At 50.4% G+C, this 18087-nt stretch overlaps 1 protein-coding gene across 2 annotated transcripts in view; it reads right to left on the bottom strand.

The window, feature by feature from the left end:
* SPPL2B (signal peptide peptidase like 2B) overlaps positions 1-18087 on the bottom strand; it is a 139082-nt gene that overhangs the window by 79465 nt on the left and 41530 nt on the right. For both annotated transcript variants that reach the window (XM_033955304.1, XM_033955305.1), the window contains exon 6: positions 13437-13579. In XM_033955304.1, coding sequence (XP_033811195.1) covers positions 13437-13579 — 143 coding nt within the window. The remainder of the gene's footprint in view (positions 1-13436; positions 13580-18087) is intronic.

Raw genomic sequence — 18087 nt, forward strand, 5'->3', positions numbered from 1 at the left:
GCTGTCCCTGGATAACAACTGTTACGGTAAGTAACATTGCTTTATCCCAGGACAAGCAGGCAGGTATTCTCACTAGTGGGTGACCTCCAAGCTAACCTCAATGGGATGGTGGGAGAGTTGGCAACTTAGGAGAACAAATTTTGTAACACTGTTTGGCCAAACTGTCCATCCCTTCTAGAGAAAGTATCCAGACAATAATGAGAGGTGAATGTATGAACCGAGGACCAAGTGACAGCCTTACAAATCTCCTCAATCGGTGTCGATCTGAGGAAGGCTACAGAGGTTGCCATTGCTCTGACCCTATGGGCTGTGACCCTACAGGGAAGGGGTAATCCAGCCTGGGCATAGCAGAAAGAGATACTAGCTGCCATCCAGTTGGAGATGGTGCGCTTCGATACAGGTCGTCCCAACTTGTTTGGATCAAAGGAGACGAAAAGTTGAGGAGCAGTTCTGTGTGGTTTGGTGCGATCCAAGTAGAAATCCAAAGCACGTTTACAGTCCAGAGTGTGTAGAGCTGATTCTCCAGGATGAGAATGAGGCTTTGGAAAAAACACTGGAAGTACAATGGATTGGTTGAGATGAAATTCAGAGACCACTTTAGGTAGGAATTTTGGATGAGTGCGGAGGACCACCTTGTCATGATGGAATACTGTGAAAGGTGTGTCCGCCATCAAGGCCTGAAGCTCACTGACCCTGCGAGCAGATGCGAGGGCCACCAGAAAAACCACTTTCCAAGTGAGAAACTTTAGTGGAGCCTTTCTCAGAGGCTCAAAAGGAGGTTTCATAAGCTGAGAAAGGACAACACTGAGATCCCAAACCACTGGAGGCGGTTTGAGAGGAGGATTGACATGAAAAAGTCCTTTCATAAATCTGGAAACCACAGGATGAGCAGAGAAAGGTTTCCCTTGCAGAGGCTGATGGAAAGCCGCAATAGCGCTCAGGTGGACTCGAATAGAGGTCGACGAGACCAGACTGAGACAAGTGTAGAAGATAGTCCAACACAGAGGATAGGGAGGCTCGCTGAGGCTCCTTAGAATTGGAAATACACTATGAAGAAAATCTAGTCCATTTTTGGGAGTAGCATTGACGAGTAGCAGGCTTCCTGGAAGCCTCCAAGACATCCCTCACCGCCTGGGAAAACTGGTGAGGAGTTACGTTGAGAGGAACCAAGCTGTCAGGTGGAGAGATTGCAGGTTGGGATGAAGTAGTGATCCCTGATGCTGAGTAAGCAGTGAAGGAAACACTGGAAGGAGAAATGGCTCCTTGCTGCTGAGTTGAAGTAGAAGGGAGAACCAAGGTTGACGGGGCCACCGAGGAGCAATCAGAATCATGGTGGCGCGGTCGGACCTCAGCTTGACCAGAGTCTTTTGTATGAGAGGAAATGGAGGAAACGCATACAGAAAGTGATTCCCCCAATCCAGCAGAAAAGCATCTGCCTCGAGGCGATGAGGAGAATAGATCCTGGAGCAAAATTGAGGCAGCTTGAAATTGTGGGGAGCCGCAAAGAGGTCTATCTGAGGCGTCCCCCACTGAGCAAAGATCTGATGAAGGGGTGTGGAATGGAGCGTCCATTCGTGAGGCTGGATTAGACGACTCAAGTTGTCCGCCAAGACATTGTCCTTCCCCTGAATGTAGACAGCTTTGAGGAAGGCGTTGTGGCGAACCGCCCAATCCCAGACTCTGAGAGCTTCCTGGCAGAGCGAGGGCGAGCCCGTGCCCCCCTGCTTGTTGACATAATACATGGCCACATGATTGTCTGTGCGAATCAGGACCACCATGTCGTGAAGCAGATGTTGAAATGCCTGAAGAGCATTGAAGATGGCTCTGAGCTCCAGAAGATTGATTTGATGGAGTCGGTCCGCACTGGTCCAGAATCCCTGAGTGCGAAGCCCATTCAGATGCGCTCCCCAGGCATAGGTCGAGGAATCGGTTGTGAGGACCTTCTGGTGGAGAGGAGAGTGAAACAGCAAACCTCTGGATAGATTCGAAGAGGTCATCCACCAAAGTAGAGACTGCCGAAGAGCAGGAGTGACGATGATGTGTCGAGTCAACGGATCCGACACCTGAGTCCACTGAGATGCCAGGGTCCACTGAGGAATTCTGAGATGGAGTCTGGCTAACGGCGTCACATGAACTGTAGAGGCCATGTGGCCCAGGAGGACCATCATGTGTCTCGCTGAGATGGACTGGCGAGAAGACACAGACTGGCAGAGATGAAGAAGAGCATCCATGCGCTGAGGAGGAAGGAATGCTCTGAGACGTATGGTATCCAGGACCGCCCCGATGAAGGGGAGCGACTGTGTAGGCTGTAGATGAGATTTGGGAAAGTTGATCTCGAATCCCAAACTCTGCAGGAACAGAATCGTGGACAAGGTCGCCGAGATGACCCCCGATGCCGAGGGAGCATTGATGAGCCAGTCGTCGAGGTAGGGAAATACCTGAAGACCCTGGTTCCGGAGTGCAGCAGCCACCACTACCAGACACTTCGTGAAGACTCTGGGAGACGAAGACAGACCGAATGGAAGCACTCGATACTGCAGATGCAGACGTCCCACCCAAAATCTGAGGAATTTGCGAGAGGCCGGATGAATGGGAATGTGAGTGTAGGCCTCCTTGAGATCCAGAGAGCATAACCAGTCGTTCTGCTCGAGGAGGGGGTAGAGAGAAGCAAGTGTCAGCATGCGAAACCTCTCTTTGACTAGGAATTTGTTGAGGACCCTGAGGTCCAAAATGGGTCGCAGGTCGCCCGTCTTCTTCGGAACAAGGAAGTACTGGGAGTAAAACCTCTGGTTGTGTTGGTCCACCGGTACCGGCTCGATAGCCCGGAGCCGGAGCAAAGCCTGTGCTTCCTGAAGAAGAAGGGCGGTCTGTGTCAAGTTGGAAGGATACTCTCTTGGAAGGTGGTCCGGAGGGACCCGATGGAATTGAAGAGAGTATCCTTCCATGATGATAGTAAGGACCCAGAGGTCGGTGGTTACGGCCTCCCAGCGATGATAAAAATGATGGGGGCGCCCTCCGATGGGAAAAACAGGGGGAGGCAGAACGAGACTGGTTACGCCCTCGACGAGACAGTCAAAAAGGCTGAGGAGCCTTAGGGACAGCAGACGGCTGAGACTTTTGCTGAGCCTCCTGAGGAGGCTGCCGCTTCACAGGTTGCCTCGCAGGAGGAGCTTGCCTTGGCTGATAACGCTGCTGATAGATCAATGGCGGTCGAGAGGGTCAAGACTGCTGAGGCTTAGGCTTCGGCCTAAGAATGGACTGGAAGGACTTTTCATGATCCGACAATTTCTTCGTGACAGTCTCGATGGATTCGTCAAAAAGATCCGCCCCAGCACACGGGACGTTTGCCAGGTGGTCCTGAAGATTCGGGTCCATGTCAATGGTCCGCAACCAGGCCAAACGGCGCATCGCCACAGAGCAGGCTGCTGCTCGGGCCGAGAGCTCGAAAGCATCATAGGCAGATTGCATCAACTGAAGACGAAGCTGGGACAGCGAAGCAACCACCTCCTCAAACTCAAACCGAGCCTGGGACTCGATGTAGGGCGTGAATTTCCGAAGCACAGGCAGAAAAAATTCCAAGTAGGTGGCAAAGTGGAAATTATAATTCAGGACTCGGGACGCCATCATAGAATTCTGATAAGATGCGTCATCCAAACTTATCCATGGTCCTGCCCTCGCGGCCCGGAGGCACCGAAGCATACACCTGGCCAGGATGAGACCGCTTGAGCGAGGATTCGACCAGGAGGGACTGATGAGAAAGCTGAGGTCCCTCGAAGTCCTTATGATGCACCGTGCGGTACCGAGCATCCAATTTTCCAGGGACCGCAGGGATAGAGTAAGGAGACTCAAAGCACCTCATGAAGGTCTGGTCGAGGAGATTGTGCAGAGGCAGGCGTAAGGACTCGGCCGGAGGACGAGGCAAGTGCATGGTATCGAGGTACTCCTTGGAGTATCGAGACCCAGCATCGAGGGTAATGTCCATGTCATCCGCCATCTGCCTGAGAAACAAGGAAAAGGACAGTTGGTCCGCCAGCGCCGGTCTTCGAGAAGGACTAGAAGAAGTCGAGGCTTCGGGCTCCACAGAAGCCTGTGAGCAACAGGGCGAGTAAAACACCTCGGGGTCCTCAAACTCCGGGCCCGGAGGAGGAGACCCAGCCGAAGCAGAATACCCCATCCGAGGCAATTTCTTCTGAGGCGAGACGGTCGAGTGCCGAGAGGAATGCCTCGAAGAGTGTCTGGATCGATGGCCCTCTCGATGCCTGGAAGGGGATCGAGCCCTTCTGTGAGAATACTGGTCCCCAGAAGCCTCCAAGGAGCAGATAGGACTCGAGGCCGTCGATCGGAGAGGCGGAAGAGTCGGTGCCTCCCCAGAAGCCGCCCAGGCTTGATAGGGGGTTCGGAAGAACTCGTCCTGCTTCCTGCTATGCCCAGGACTGGGAGGCCTCGAAGGTGGACGCCACACTGTGTCATGGGGCGGGGTAATAGGTTCCAAGGGAGGCAAGTCGCTAAGGGAAGCTTTCCTCGAGGGAATAGGCTCCAAGGGAGGCATATCACTAAGGGAGGCCTTACTCGAGGGAATCGGTTCAAAGGGAGGCATGGCACTACCCGAGGACCCTCGAGGAACCGGACACCGCCCGCTGCTCCTCCTCGCCGAGTAACGAGGTCGAGCGGCGCGGTGGAGGAGGAGGGGCGGCCCGCCCCTCGGAGCCGGAACTGGGAGGTCACCCTGGATCGAGGCAATCAGCCGGGGTCCCATGGTGGTCATGAGTTCCACAAACTGAGCCTCCAGAATGGACCGCAACGAAGCCGATATGGAGAGATCCGCACCAAAAGGGGGCCCTTCCGCAAGGTCTCCGCGTTCTTTCGGTGCCGCGTGCTTCTGCTTGCCAGCCTTCGGCACTTTAAGCACCACTGGTGGAACTGTAGGGGTCGATACCTGTTCCGAGGAGACCGAGGTCGAGGCCGAAACCGGCGTGAACGAGGCCGGTTTCAGAAGGCCCGAAGCAGCCGGGGAGGCAGATGGCTTTGCCGACGGAGTCGAAGCACCAGTTGATGTCGAAGCTGAAGGATCCAACGAAGCTTCCATCTTGAACATGGACTCCCACAGCAGACAGCGGCTCTTAAACGCTCGCGCCGTCAGAGTGGAGCAAGGCCGGCACGATTTCAGAAAGTGATCCGGACCCAGACACTGTAGGCAGCGTCGATGCGGGTCCTTGAGCGAAATCGCGCGCTGGCACTTGCTGCACTTTTTAAAACCGGTGATCGGCCGGGACATAGGCCGGAAAAGCTCCGCCGCAAGGTCGAAGGCGCGGGGCCCCAGCCACGTGGCCGACCCGGTGTCGGAAGAAAATTTTTTTTTTTTTTTTTAAAAAGAAATCAAAGAAAGAAATAAATGCACAGGAGAGCCAAAAGAACCCAACCCGCGGCAATACAGAAGGCAAAAAACAGATTCAATGGGCGCAGAATTGAAGTAAACTTCTCAGCTCCGCGGAAGAAAAAGAACTGAGGAGACACGCCCGGACCATCGGGCGGGAAGGCACTGGCGCATGCGCGGTGCGGGCATCTCGAAACTTCTGAGTTTCTTCAAGCAAGACATGCTTGTGAGACGTCCGTATCGGGGCTCTGACGGATGACATCACCCACTAGTGAGAATACCTGCCTGCTTGTCCTGGGATAAGATGCGGTATACAAACCTAAGGTTTAGTTTAGTTTCGTTTTAATTTGCATAGTGAATGATAACTGGGAATTAATAATTATTCCCAGATAACAAAATGAATTGACTACCTGCTAGGAGCTGCATTAAAGTTTTCCTACCATTCTTCATAGACGTGGCAATAGCTGTTAGGCAACATTCCAGAGCAAGGGCACCTGTAGGCCAAGTAATACTGGCCATGCTCCGAGAGGCCATGCTACTGCTGTTGGCAAACCAGTCAAGAGATGCGGTCTCACTCTGCGCTCACCATACAAGCATTTCCCCTCCCTTAAAGATGCTGCAGACCTACACTTCTCAGTACTCAGCTGTTTTTAGTATTGTACAGCCAACAGACAACTGTACATTTACTCCCTTTTTATTGCTGCTATTTCTGTTACAGTTGCTGCTTGCTTCCGCCTTTCCTCTCAGGAGTAGGGGAAATGGGTTGAGGCACAAGCCCAAGACCCCAGAAGGACTGTTTGCAAGGGAAGCCCAGACCACTGGGTTAAACAGACAGCCCAGCTAAACCTAGCCAACACTTATTCCTATTTGACAAAAAAAATTTTGTATTTGGAATTCAATAAACTCCTTTGGAACTGTCTTCAACCAATGAGGTTATCAGCTCTCTTCAACCATCTACCAGACTGGATCTAGAATGCACAGGTTAGATCACCTATCATTGGTAGAGACTGAGAATTACTAAGTGGGCTGCACAGGACCCTATATAGGGTGAAGACTTTGAGCCAGTAGTTCTCAGCCTCTATCTGCTTAAAGAAAATATGCAAGTGTCTGGACTGGTCTGGAGGGATGAGGGGAAATTAGATTTTCAGGATATCTGCAAGGAATATACATGAGATAGATCAGCATACAGTGGAGACCCAGATATTCCATAAATCTGACTAGCTGTGGTGTCAACAAAACAGGTTTGGAAGTCACAGCCCTATCTAGCTTGCCCTGTTTAGAATCCTATTCTAGTCTTAAGGAAAAGTAAGGAGAAATTAGGTTCTTACCTGCTAATTTACTTTCTTTTAGCTTCTCCAGACCAGTAGAGGTTAATCTTTACGAATGGGTATATATCCAATCATGACCAGCAGGTGGAGACTGAAAACAAAACTGTGGGACAGTATATAATATACTCCCTTCTCTATTTACATCAGTCTGCCGAATAGCCAAGCAGAACTAAGAACTGGAAAACAGAAAGAAAACAATACTCCGAACAGGAGTAACAAATAACATACCCAAATGCTGTTGGAAAATGCAGAGGAGAAATACCAGAAGGAAAATGTCCCCACAGCTCGCCAGCTAAGCCAGCCGAGCCACAGCCGCTGTTCTTTAATTCTCCCCGGCCCTAGAAAAATACTAGAACCCGCAGCAAAAAACAAAAACTGCCCGCGAAACAGCCCCAACAACAACAACAGACAGGGTGGGGACCTCTACTGGTCTGGAGAAGCTAAAAGAAAGTAAATTAGCAGGTAAGAACCTAATTTCTCCTTCTTTAGCTCTCTCCAGACCAGTAGAGGTTAATCTTTACGAATGGGACGTACCAAAGCAGTCCCTCACACGGGCGGGACCCCCGAAGGGCTGACACCAGAACACACACACCGAACACCGCGTCCTGACGCGCCAGAACATCTACCCGAAAGAGTCTGACAAAGGAATACAAGGAAGACCAAACCGCAGCCTTACAAATGTCCACTGGAGGCACGAGCGACGACTCAGCCCAAGAAGCCGCCTGACCCCGAGTAGAATGAGCTTTGAGAAACTCCGGAACGGGCTGCTCCCCCAGAAGAGAAGCGGAAGCAATAGTCTCCTTGATCTAGCATGCAATAGTAGCCCTAGAAGCGCCAGCCCCCCTAAGAGGACCAGTCAGAAGGACAAAGAGATGATTTTATTTCCTGATCTCCTGGGTCCGTTGCACATAAGAGCGAAGGACCCGACCAACATCCAACTTGCTCAGCTATCTTTGCTCAGAAGAGCCCTCCCAACTACCCAAGACCGGGAGGACCACAGATTGATTGACATGAAAAGGAAAAACTACTTTCGGCAGAAAAGGAAGGAACAGGCCTCAAGACAACCTGCTCCCTAGAAAACTCCAAGAAGGGAGCCCTATAAGAGAAAACCTGTAGCTCAGAAACACGCCTAGCGGAAGAAATGTCCATCAAAAAGACCGTCTTCAGAGTAAGGTCCTTCAAAGAGCAGCCGCCCAACGGTTCGAAGGGCGGGTGCATCAGAATAGAGAGAACCAGACTGAGATTCCAAGAGGGAATAGAGGACCGCACGGGAGGCCTGAGCACCTTGGCCACCCGCAAAAAGCGAATCACATCAGGAATGGCTGTCAAACGCTGACCCGTCACAAACCCCCGAAAGGCTGACAAGGCCACAAGCTGAACCCGGAGAGAAGCCGAAGCCAGGCCTCTATCCAGGCCATCTTGCAAGAACTCTAGGATGTTAGGCACAGAAACGCGGAGAGACCACTTCCCGCACCTGGCACCACCCCTCAAAGAAGTGCCAAATCCACACAGAAGCCTGAGAGGTAGAAAGCCTCCAAGACCCCAAGAGTGTAGAAATCACCCTATCTGAATACCCCTTCTTACCAAGGCGACCCCTTTCAAAAGCCAAGCCGTAAGACAGAAGGGAGACGGGTCGAACATGGGAATGGGACCCTGCGTCAGAAGGTCATCCAAGGGAGGCAGAGGAAGAGGATCCGCCACCAGAGTGTAACCAGATCTGCGGATCACGGATGCCGAGGCCAATCTGGAGCCACCAGAACCACCAGACCCGGATGGCGAACAATGCGGAGAAGAACTCTGCCCACTAATGGCCACGGAGGGAACATGCACAACAGCCCCTCTGTTGGCCATGGTTGAACCAGAGCATCCAGACCCTCGGCCAGTCCATCCCTGCGACGACTGAAGAAGCGGAACACCTCGGCATTGCCACTAGTGGCCATCAGGTCCATCAGGGACTGACCCCAAGCCTGCATTATCAACTGAAAAGCCACAGGGTTGAGACACCACTCTCTGTGATCTAAGATGTGACTGAGGAAGTTCGCCTGAACATTCTCCACCCCGGCCATGTGAGAGGCCGAGAGGTCCAGAAGGCGTGACTCCGCCCCAAAGCATGAGCCGAGCCGCCTCCTCCGCCACCTGAGCGCTCTTGGTGCCTCAACGATTGACATAAGCCACTGCTGTGGCATTGTCAGACCGGACTCTGACCGATTTGCCCATCAAGAGGGAGCGGAAGGCTAACAGCGCCAGAGGGACGGCTCTGGTCTCCAACATGTTGATCGACCAGGACGCCTCCTCCATGGACCAGGTGCCCTGAGCTGAGTGACCTAGACACTGAGCCCCCCCCCCAACCGAGGAGACTGGCATCCTTGAGAAGCACCGTCCACTGCGATAGATCCAGGCTCATCCTCTGGACCAGATGAGAGGTCTGGAGCCACCAAAGAAGACTGCAGCGCGCCAAGCCTCGCAGAGGGACAGGGACCTACAAACTGAGCCTCTGGGGTGACCATCTACAGAGCAGAGCATACTGAAGAGACACATGTGGGCCCGCGCCCACCTCACAACATCCAGGAACGCTGCCATCGACCCCAAGACTTGGAGGAAATCCTGCGCCCGAGGACACCGGGACGCCAAAAGAAGGCGAATCTGAGATTGCAATTTGCTTACCCGGGCCTCTGGAAGGAAGACCTTCCCCAAGGAGGTGTCAAACAGAACCCCAAGGTACTCCAGATGCTGAGCGGGGACCAACCGACTCTTGGAAAGGTTGACCACCCAGCCCAGTGACCGGAGAAACTCAACCACCCGAGCCGTAACTCGGGCGCTCTCCTGCAACGACTTCGCCCGAAACAACCAGTCATCCCAGAAGGGGTGCACCAGAATGCCCTCTGACTGCAATGCCGCCGTGACGACCACCATCAACTTGGCGAACGTCCGGGGAGTCGTGGCCATTCCCAAGGGAAGCACACAGAACTGATAGTGCAGACCCAATATCGCAAAGCAAAGAAAGAGCTGAGGAGAGGCCCGAATGGGAACATGCAAGTAGGCCTCCGCCAGAGCGAGAGAAGTCAGGAACTCCCCCGGCTGAACCGCCAGAAGGACAGACTGCAGTGTGTCTATGCGAATGAAAGTGAATTCTGAGAGTCCTGTTGACCTCAGTTTAAACCAAGGATGGGCCGAAAGGTCCCCTCCCTTTAGGGCCCCATAAAGGAAATGGCGTACCAGCCGATACCGTACTCCTGAGGGGACACTGGACAACTGCTTTGAGATCTAGCAAGCGCTGAAGGGTCTGGCAAAAGGCTAGCGTCTCCCATGCCACCTGACATGGAGAGGCTAGATATGATCCGGCAGAGAACGGGCAAAATTCAAGTACATAACCGTCCCACACCACCACCAGGACCCACTGATCGGACGTGATCTTGGCCCACTTGGGAAACAAGTTGCAAAGCCGGGTACCCACGGGAACCAAAGGGGGTGCCGGCAAAGAGACATTGCGCAGGACGGGCAGCAGCTAAGCCAACCGACCCCGGGGAAAAACCGGAAGCCTGGAAAGAAGCAGTCCCATGCCCCAGGCGAAACTTGCGAAATTCCCGCAGACGCCCCCGAGCAATGCCAACCCGAGATGCTGGGCGGGCACGGTCCTCAGGCAGACGGGGCACCTCAGAGTCCGTCAGAGTCTGAACCACCGGATCTAAGTCCTCTCTAAACAAAAAACAACCCCCGAAAGGGAAATTTTGGGAAGTTCAGTTTTGGACGCGGCAACCGCCGACCAAGCGCGAAGCCACAAGGTACAGCGTGCGGCGACCAAAAGTCCCAGACTTAGCAACACCAAGTCACAAAGAACAACCGAGAGGAACGAGGCAATCATCTCAAACTTCACCACCTCCTGATCCACTAAGGACCAGTCATCAGACTCACGATCCAGGACATGCTCAGACCACCGAAACATGGTGCGAGCCACCAGCCCCACACAAATAGCCGCCTGGACCCCCAAGGTAGAGACATCAAAATTATACTTAAGAAGTGTCTCTAACGTACGCTCCTCAGAGACCCTAAGAGCAGAACCGTCCATAACAGGCACGGTATGCCGCTTAGGAAGTGCCGAGACCACCGCGTCCCCCATTGGCGAAATTAAGGTAGCCCTATCCCCCTCCGGGATGGGATACCCATGAGCCAAGGCGCACACCAAACGAAACGGCGCCCGTAGGCCACTGCGCCAACACAAAATCCCGAAAATCCTGACGCACAGGAAAAGAGCGGGAAACAGGACAGACCCCCTGAAGCAGAGGGGCCCCCATACACGGGGTCTCCGGTGGCGCATCTTCAAAAATGCAGCACCAAGGAGACCTGCTACATCAGGTCTAAAAGCTCATCCCTCTGAATAAAAAGCGCACCACGGACGCATCTGCTCTGGAAGACGGGAAACCCGCCGCCCCGCTGCCAGCGGGCGACCCCTCTAGAGGATCCTGGAAGCCCGCCAAAGCAGCCAGGTCCTCAACCATGCCAACACGCTCCTCCGACCACCAATTCGCAATCCAAGCCCCCCGCGGGCGCTTGGATGAGGGAGGAGGAAGAGGGGACGCCAAACGAAAAGAGGGAGGCAAAGCCATAAGGGGCGCGTAGGGAAACCACCCCCGAAACCCCCCAGGTGCACGTGGGACCCCCAATTGTCTGCACAAAGAAAGAAATTAAATTGGGGACAAAAAACCCCTGGGGGTCCCCAGGGACTCCCTGCCCCAGCAGGGGTCCCTGCTGAAACCTGCCCCTGTGTTTGCAATACAGGGGGAAGGTCACCTGAGGTTGCAGACAAAATGGAGGGGCCAGACAGAGAAAATGGCGAAGTTCCCGCCAAAAAAGCTCCCTCCATGGCCTGTAGCGGCTGAGAAGGCTGAACAGTCCCAGCCGCTAAAACAGGCAAGTCGGCATCAGCTGTCAAAAAATCATCTGAGAGGGAATCCTTCGGGGAATCCCTCCGTGGGCGGTTGGGGAAGACTGGGCTTCCCCACTGCTCCCAGCCGACTCGCGAGGCACCATCGGCGGGGAGCTCTGGGCGCCTGCAGCCGCTGCCGACGGAGCTCCACCACCTCACCGGGCCAAACTACCGATTTCAGTCCGGCCGCGAGAGCCTCGCGGCTGGACCTAATTGTGTCCCACTCCCCCGGAGAAGGGCACAATTGCTCCATACGCGACCTAGCTAGAAACAAAGTGCCGGTTAGAAGAAAAAATACAGTAAAAAACATTAAACTGACAGGGAAGCAACCCTGCAGACCGGCACTACCTCAGGATTTTTTTTTTTTTTTTCAGAACAGACTCCACAGGCTCTCGAAGCAATATGCCTTGCTTGATTTAGGGGGCAAGGCTTACTGCTGAGGCTCCTCTAAAAAAATGTGGGGAGGTGGAGGAAGTGGGGGGAGGGACCCCGCTCGAGACTCGCCGGGTTTGACACTCCCGAGGTCGGACGGACCCCCAAACAGGGCCCGCCCAAGCTCTGTCCGGCCAAAAACAGGGACTAGAAACCCCCTAAACAAATTCCAACAGCCCTACCAAGGGAGATGGGTACAGATCACTCAACACCTGCTGGAGACTGAAAGAAGACTGATGTAAATAGAGAAGGGAGTATATTATATACTGTCCCACAGTTTTGTTTTCAGTCTCCACCTGCTGGTCATGATTTGATATATACCCATTCGTAAAGATTAACCTCTACTGGTCTGGAGAGTGCTAAAGAAAGCTAAAATAACACCAGCAACTCCTATAGAATGGACCCACTACTCTCGGTTTTTTGGCTTCTCCAAACTAACACAAAGGCATGCTGAGTTGTTTCATAGAGAATGACATTGAGACCTGTCCCCACTAAACTGCAGTAGAACCATGGGAAGGGGAAAAATGTAGGTAGTTTACCACGGCTGCAGGAGCAAGACTTTTCACAACCCTGTGGGAGCGCTAAAAAGCTTTGTTCCCACAGTAAACAATGGGATTACTGCAGGTCAGCCCCTCTGTACCTTCTACTTCCCCTCCCGACCCTGTGCCTATCCGTACCTTAGGGAGCTTCATTGACCAAAATAAATCTTCACAGGCCTGCCTCTGTGGCCCTCCTTCGTCAGAGTCCCTCCTTCTGATGTAACTTCCGGTGGGAGAGAGGCTGCTTGTTTGGATATTCGTGAATAACCGAATTTGCGAGTCCCAAAACCACAAATATGGAAGGAGAGCTGTTCTTGGGATCTAGCTAGGTACTTGGGATCTGGGATGGTCACTGTTGGAAACAAGATGCTGGGTTTGATGGACCTTTCAGTCTGACCCAGTATGGCAATTCTTATGTTTTTGATAGTGGATGGGCTATTTGTGAGGGGGAGGAGAGGTGTTTTGTTGATCCTTGTTCTGTATTATTTGTGATTTATAAACTGACAATTGTTTCTTTTTATACTTTAATAAAATGATTTCAATATACTGTAAAATCATAACTATTCGAGGCTTGTGCAGATGGGATCAGACAGAGTTCGCGGGGACAGGCAGGGATGGGGACTGAGGATCATGGGAACGGGGACAAAGTTTGTTCCTGTGTCATTCTTTAGTGTTTCAGAACCCAAATCCACATCCTTGTGAGGTTATGATCCTGTCCAAAAGGTAATCTGCTTGGCTTTGCCCTTCCCCAACACTACCTCTTCCTGCTCAAAAGCATTGCTATTAGGGATCTCTTCTGGTTTATTCACACACACACACAAAAATAGTTGTATGCTTACCAAGGTGATCATAGTAGAAATAAAGCAGCACCAGCATGGAGCAGCACATCACTACAAAAACCCCGATCATTATAGGGGTGACATCCACTGTCTCATCATCATGTTTGTCTGCACCATCATCACGTTTGTGCTTCATGTAGCGCCTAGAAGACAGCAGCAGCAATCAGAAGCAGCTTCCTTCAAGGGGTACTACTGACCAATGGGAGACAGGAGGGGGTCAAAATATGGCTAGAAATTAGATAATCCTGAGTAATACTAGCCTCCTGGACAAGAGACTATTGCATTCCAGATACTGAGACTACCTGTGTTTATCAGTAAAGGAATGGCAAGGTACATAAGAAAATGATATTTATTTGGGTGGTCTTAGTACTGGAACTGCAAGGGCTGATACTGGTCCAAAATAAGGTGCATTGGTTTAGCTCTATGTAGAATTAAATACTGGAAAAAGAGAATGTGTTACAGGCAGGAAAAGAGGACAGTATTGCAATCTGTATGGATTACCATAAGGGCTGTAGGATTGAGGAGCATTAGCAGAAAACTCTGGACCAAATATACTCATTTACAGTAAAACTATATTTTTTAAAAACCCAAATGAACAAAAAGCTATTGATCAGAGGTGGTGTACCCATTAGGTACATTAGACAGTTGCCTAGAGCAGCAGCAGGTTCAGAGGGCAGCATAAAGCAGCTACAGTCAAAGCAAAATGTAGGTCCTGACAGCCACAGACAAAAGAACCATGGATATGTACTTTTACCTGCAGATAGAGTGGACAAATATTCAGTGGAGGTGGGGGAGAAAGACTTGGCACATCATGGGAGAGCAGGAGGGGCAGCTTCGGAAGTCTCTAGGGCAGTGGTCTCAAACTCTTTGCAGCGCCAGATTTTGGATTTGTAGGTATTTGGAGGGCCTCAAAAAAAATAGTTAATGTCTTATTAAAGAAATGACAATTTTGCTTGAGATAAAACTCTTTATAGTTTATAAATCTTTCCTTTTGGCTAAGTCTTAATAATAATATTGTAATTTATAGCTAGAGAGACATATGATCAAAAAATTGTTTTATTTTACTTTTGTGATTATGATAAACATACTGAAGGCCTCAAAATAGTACCTTGCAAGCTGCATGTGGCCCCCGAGCCGTGAGTTTGCTCTAGGGGGAGTTGAGAGTGTTTTGGTTTTTTGTTTGTTTTTATTTTTAAAATAAATAGTTATGTGATCCTGGCCGCCGATCCAAAGGTGTAAAAAGGATGAAGAACACTGATGTAGGCGATTGCTTCCTGGAACAACTTGTCAAGGAAATGCAATTCTGGATTTAATTCTAAATGGACTACAAGGACTGGCTTAAGGTGTAGAAGCAGAAGGGATGCTGGGAAGCAGTAATCACAATATGATCCACTTCAACCTGGACACGGGGGCAAAACATCGATCCAGAACGACAGCTAAGGCACTGAACTTCTGAAAAGGGAATTACAAAGGGATGAGACTCATGGTAGGGAAGAAGATTAAAAAGAGTATAAGCACGCTAGAGCAAGCACGATCCCTTTTTAAGAACAGTCACCGAGGCACAAAATCTATATATATATACACCACGTATCAACAAGGGATCCAAGAGGAAAAAGAACAAGGAGCTTGCGTGGCTCACTGTAGCAGTGAAAGAAGCGATCAGAGACAAGAAGACTTCATTTAAGGAATAGAAAAGGTCAAAAATGGACGAAAACTGGAAAAAGCAAACACAACATCAAAGCAGGTGCCATAAAGCAGTAAGAGGGGCCAGAGACTACGAGGAAAAAATAGCCAAGGAGGCAAAAAACTTCAAGCAGTTCTTTCGATATATTAAGGGGAAACGACCCGCCAAGGAAGCAGCGGGGTCCGTTGGATGACCATGGAATAAAGGGAGTGCTAAAGGAGGACAAAGCCATCGGCGACAAACTGAACACATTTTTTGCATCTGTATTTACCGAAGAGAATATAAACAACATACCGGAAGCCGACAGGTTATACGCAGGAAACGAAGACGGGAAACTGACTGGGTTGACAGTCAGTTTAGAAGAGGTATGCAGGCAGATTGTTAGGCTAAAAATGATAAATCCCCTGGACCGGATGGCATCCATCTGAGGGTAATCAAGGAACTGAAAGGGGTTATAGCTGAACTGCTTCAACTAATAGCCAATCTGTCTAGCAAATCGGGAAGGATTCTGGAAGACTGGAAAGTGGCGAATGTTACGCCAATCTTCAAGAAAGGTTCGAGGGGATATCTGGGAAACTACAGACCGATGACCTCAGTACCGGGAAAGATGGTAGAGACGCTGATAAAGGACTGCATCATTGACCACCTTGATGGACACAATCTGATGAAGACTAGCCAGCACAGCTTCAGCAAAGGAAGATCTTGCTTGACGAACTTGCTGCACTTCTTCGAGGGAGTTAACAGGCAGATAGACAAGGGTGAAAAACGAAAGGAATTGACCCCAAAATATCCACAAAGGAGAAAATCCAGAGAAAACCAAAAAAAAAACTCTGTGGAGTGACGATGTTCCTAAATGGACTTTATTTGAAAGTATCAAAGTTCCAAAGGTACACTAAAATCATCCACATAAAATAATTCCATCCACATAAAAGTAAATCATCCACATAAGAGCCTTATGTGATACAAGGATACAGGACCAAACACGGTCCGTGTTTCGACAAAAAGTCTTCTTCAGGGGTCCATGGGGGTCCTATAAAGGTGTGTACGTGGGAAACAATTGTGTGGTGAACTGGAAGTGAGACACTGCTTGTGGATTCCTAAACCACGGCGAGACGCTCCAGGGACTACAAGGACCAGACGGACTCCACCTAACCAGAAGAGGTAGAAACGTATTTGGACATCGATTGGCCCGCCTACTCCATAGGGCTTTAAACTAGGTAAGTTGGGGGAGGGTACATACTTATATCCCAGAGCAGTAAGAAACCACCCTGAGGAGGCAAGTCGCACTCACACTACCAAGTCTAAGGTAAGTACCAATGATATCCACAATAATTCAGGGAGAAATATCACTGATAATTTAGGAGCCACACTAGCTCGTAAAGGAATCTCTTCACAGATATGGAGGGCTATGTATGTTAATGCACACAGCTTGGGCAATAAAATTCTAGCATTAGAGACTGAGATAACAAACGCCGATCTTGACATGATAGCGATATCCAAAACCTGGTTCACGGAATCGCATGGGTGGGATATGGTTATACCAGGGTACAACCTACTTCATTGCGACCGAGAGGGTAAATTGGGAGGAGGAGTACACTAAGGAAAGCATCAAAACCACCAGAATCACAGATGTTAGATACACCGGGGAATCCCTCTGGGTGAACCTGGCCAGAGGGAATGAAAAATGCCTATACCTTGGGGTGATATATAGACCTCCCAGGCAACAGGAGGACAAAGACATGGAATTAATCGAGGACATAGAGAACATCACACTGCGCGGGGACACAGTAATGCTAGGAGACTTCAACATGCCAGATGCAGATTGGAACACACTCTTCGCGACTACGGGTAGCAGCAAAAGAATATTAACCTCCATAAAGGGTGCACGTCTCAAGCAATTGGTATTGGAGCCCACCAGGGACTAGGCGTTACTAGACCTAGTTCTCAACAACGGAGATAGCGTCATGGAAGTCTCAGTAGGAGACACACTGGCCTCCAGCGACCATAATATGGTATGGCTCAACCTCAAGAAAGGTTTCCCTAAGACAAATACAGCAACAAGGGTTCTCAACTTTAGAGGCACAGACTTCAACCGCATGGGAGATTTTGTCCATCAGGAGCTACATAAACAAGCAATATCTGACAATGTGGAGGATATGTGGTCGTCTCTGAAGTCCATCCTACACGAAGCAACAGACCGATACATAAAGACAGTAAGTAAACGCAGGAGAAACAAAAGACCCCAATGGTTCAGTAAAGAAATTTCAGACCTAGTTAAACAGAAAAAAGACACATTTATCACCTACAAACATTTAGGCAGAGAGGGGGCGAAAGAGGACTATCTAAACAGATCTAAAGCTGTCAAAACAACAGTCAGAGAAGCCAAACTCCGAATGGAGGAAGAGCTAGCACGGAAAATTAAGAAAGGGGATAAATCTTTCTTCAGCTATATTAGTGACAGGAAAAGAAACAAAGATGGGATAGTACGCCTGAAGCAATCGGACGGTAACTTTGCGGAATCAGATTCTGAGAAGGCAGAACTACTAAACAAATACTTCTGTTCAGTGTTCACCCGCGAAGCGCCGGGAGCTGGTCCACAGCTGCAGACGGGAGATAACCAGAAAGACCCGTTTCAAGATTTCGAATTTACGCCCAGTAGCGTCTATGACGAACTATCAAGACTCAAAGTAAACAAAGCCATGGGACCGGATAAACTACACCCCAGAATGCTCAGGGAGTTAAGGGAAGTCCTGGCAGAACCATTATCTGTTCTTTTCAATCTTTCCCTAAGCATAGGAAGGGTCCCCTTGGACTGGAAAACCGCCAACGTAATCCCACTCCACAAAAAGGGCTGCAGGACAGAGACAGCAAACTACAGACCAGTGAGTCTCACGTCTATAGTGTGTAAACTCATGGAAACACTGATCAAACAGAATCTTGACACAATCCTAGACGAAGAAAAACAGC

This window comes from Geotrypetes seraphini, chromosome 8 (genome assembly GCF_902459505.1).
Source record: "Geotrypetes seraphini chromosome 8, aGeoSer1.1, whole genome shotgun sequence".
Taxonomy (NCBI): domain Eukaryota; kingdom Metazoa; phylum Chordata; class Amphibia; order Gymnophiona; family Dermophiidae; genus Geotrypetes; species Geotrypetes seraphini.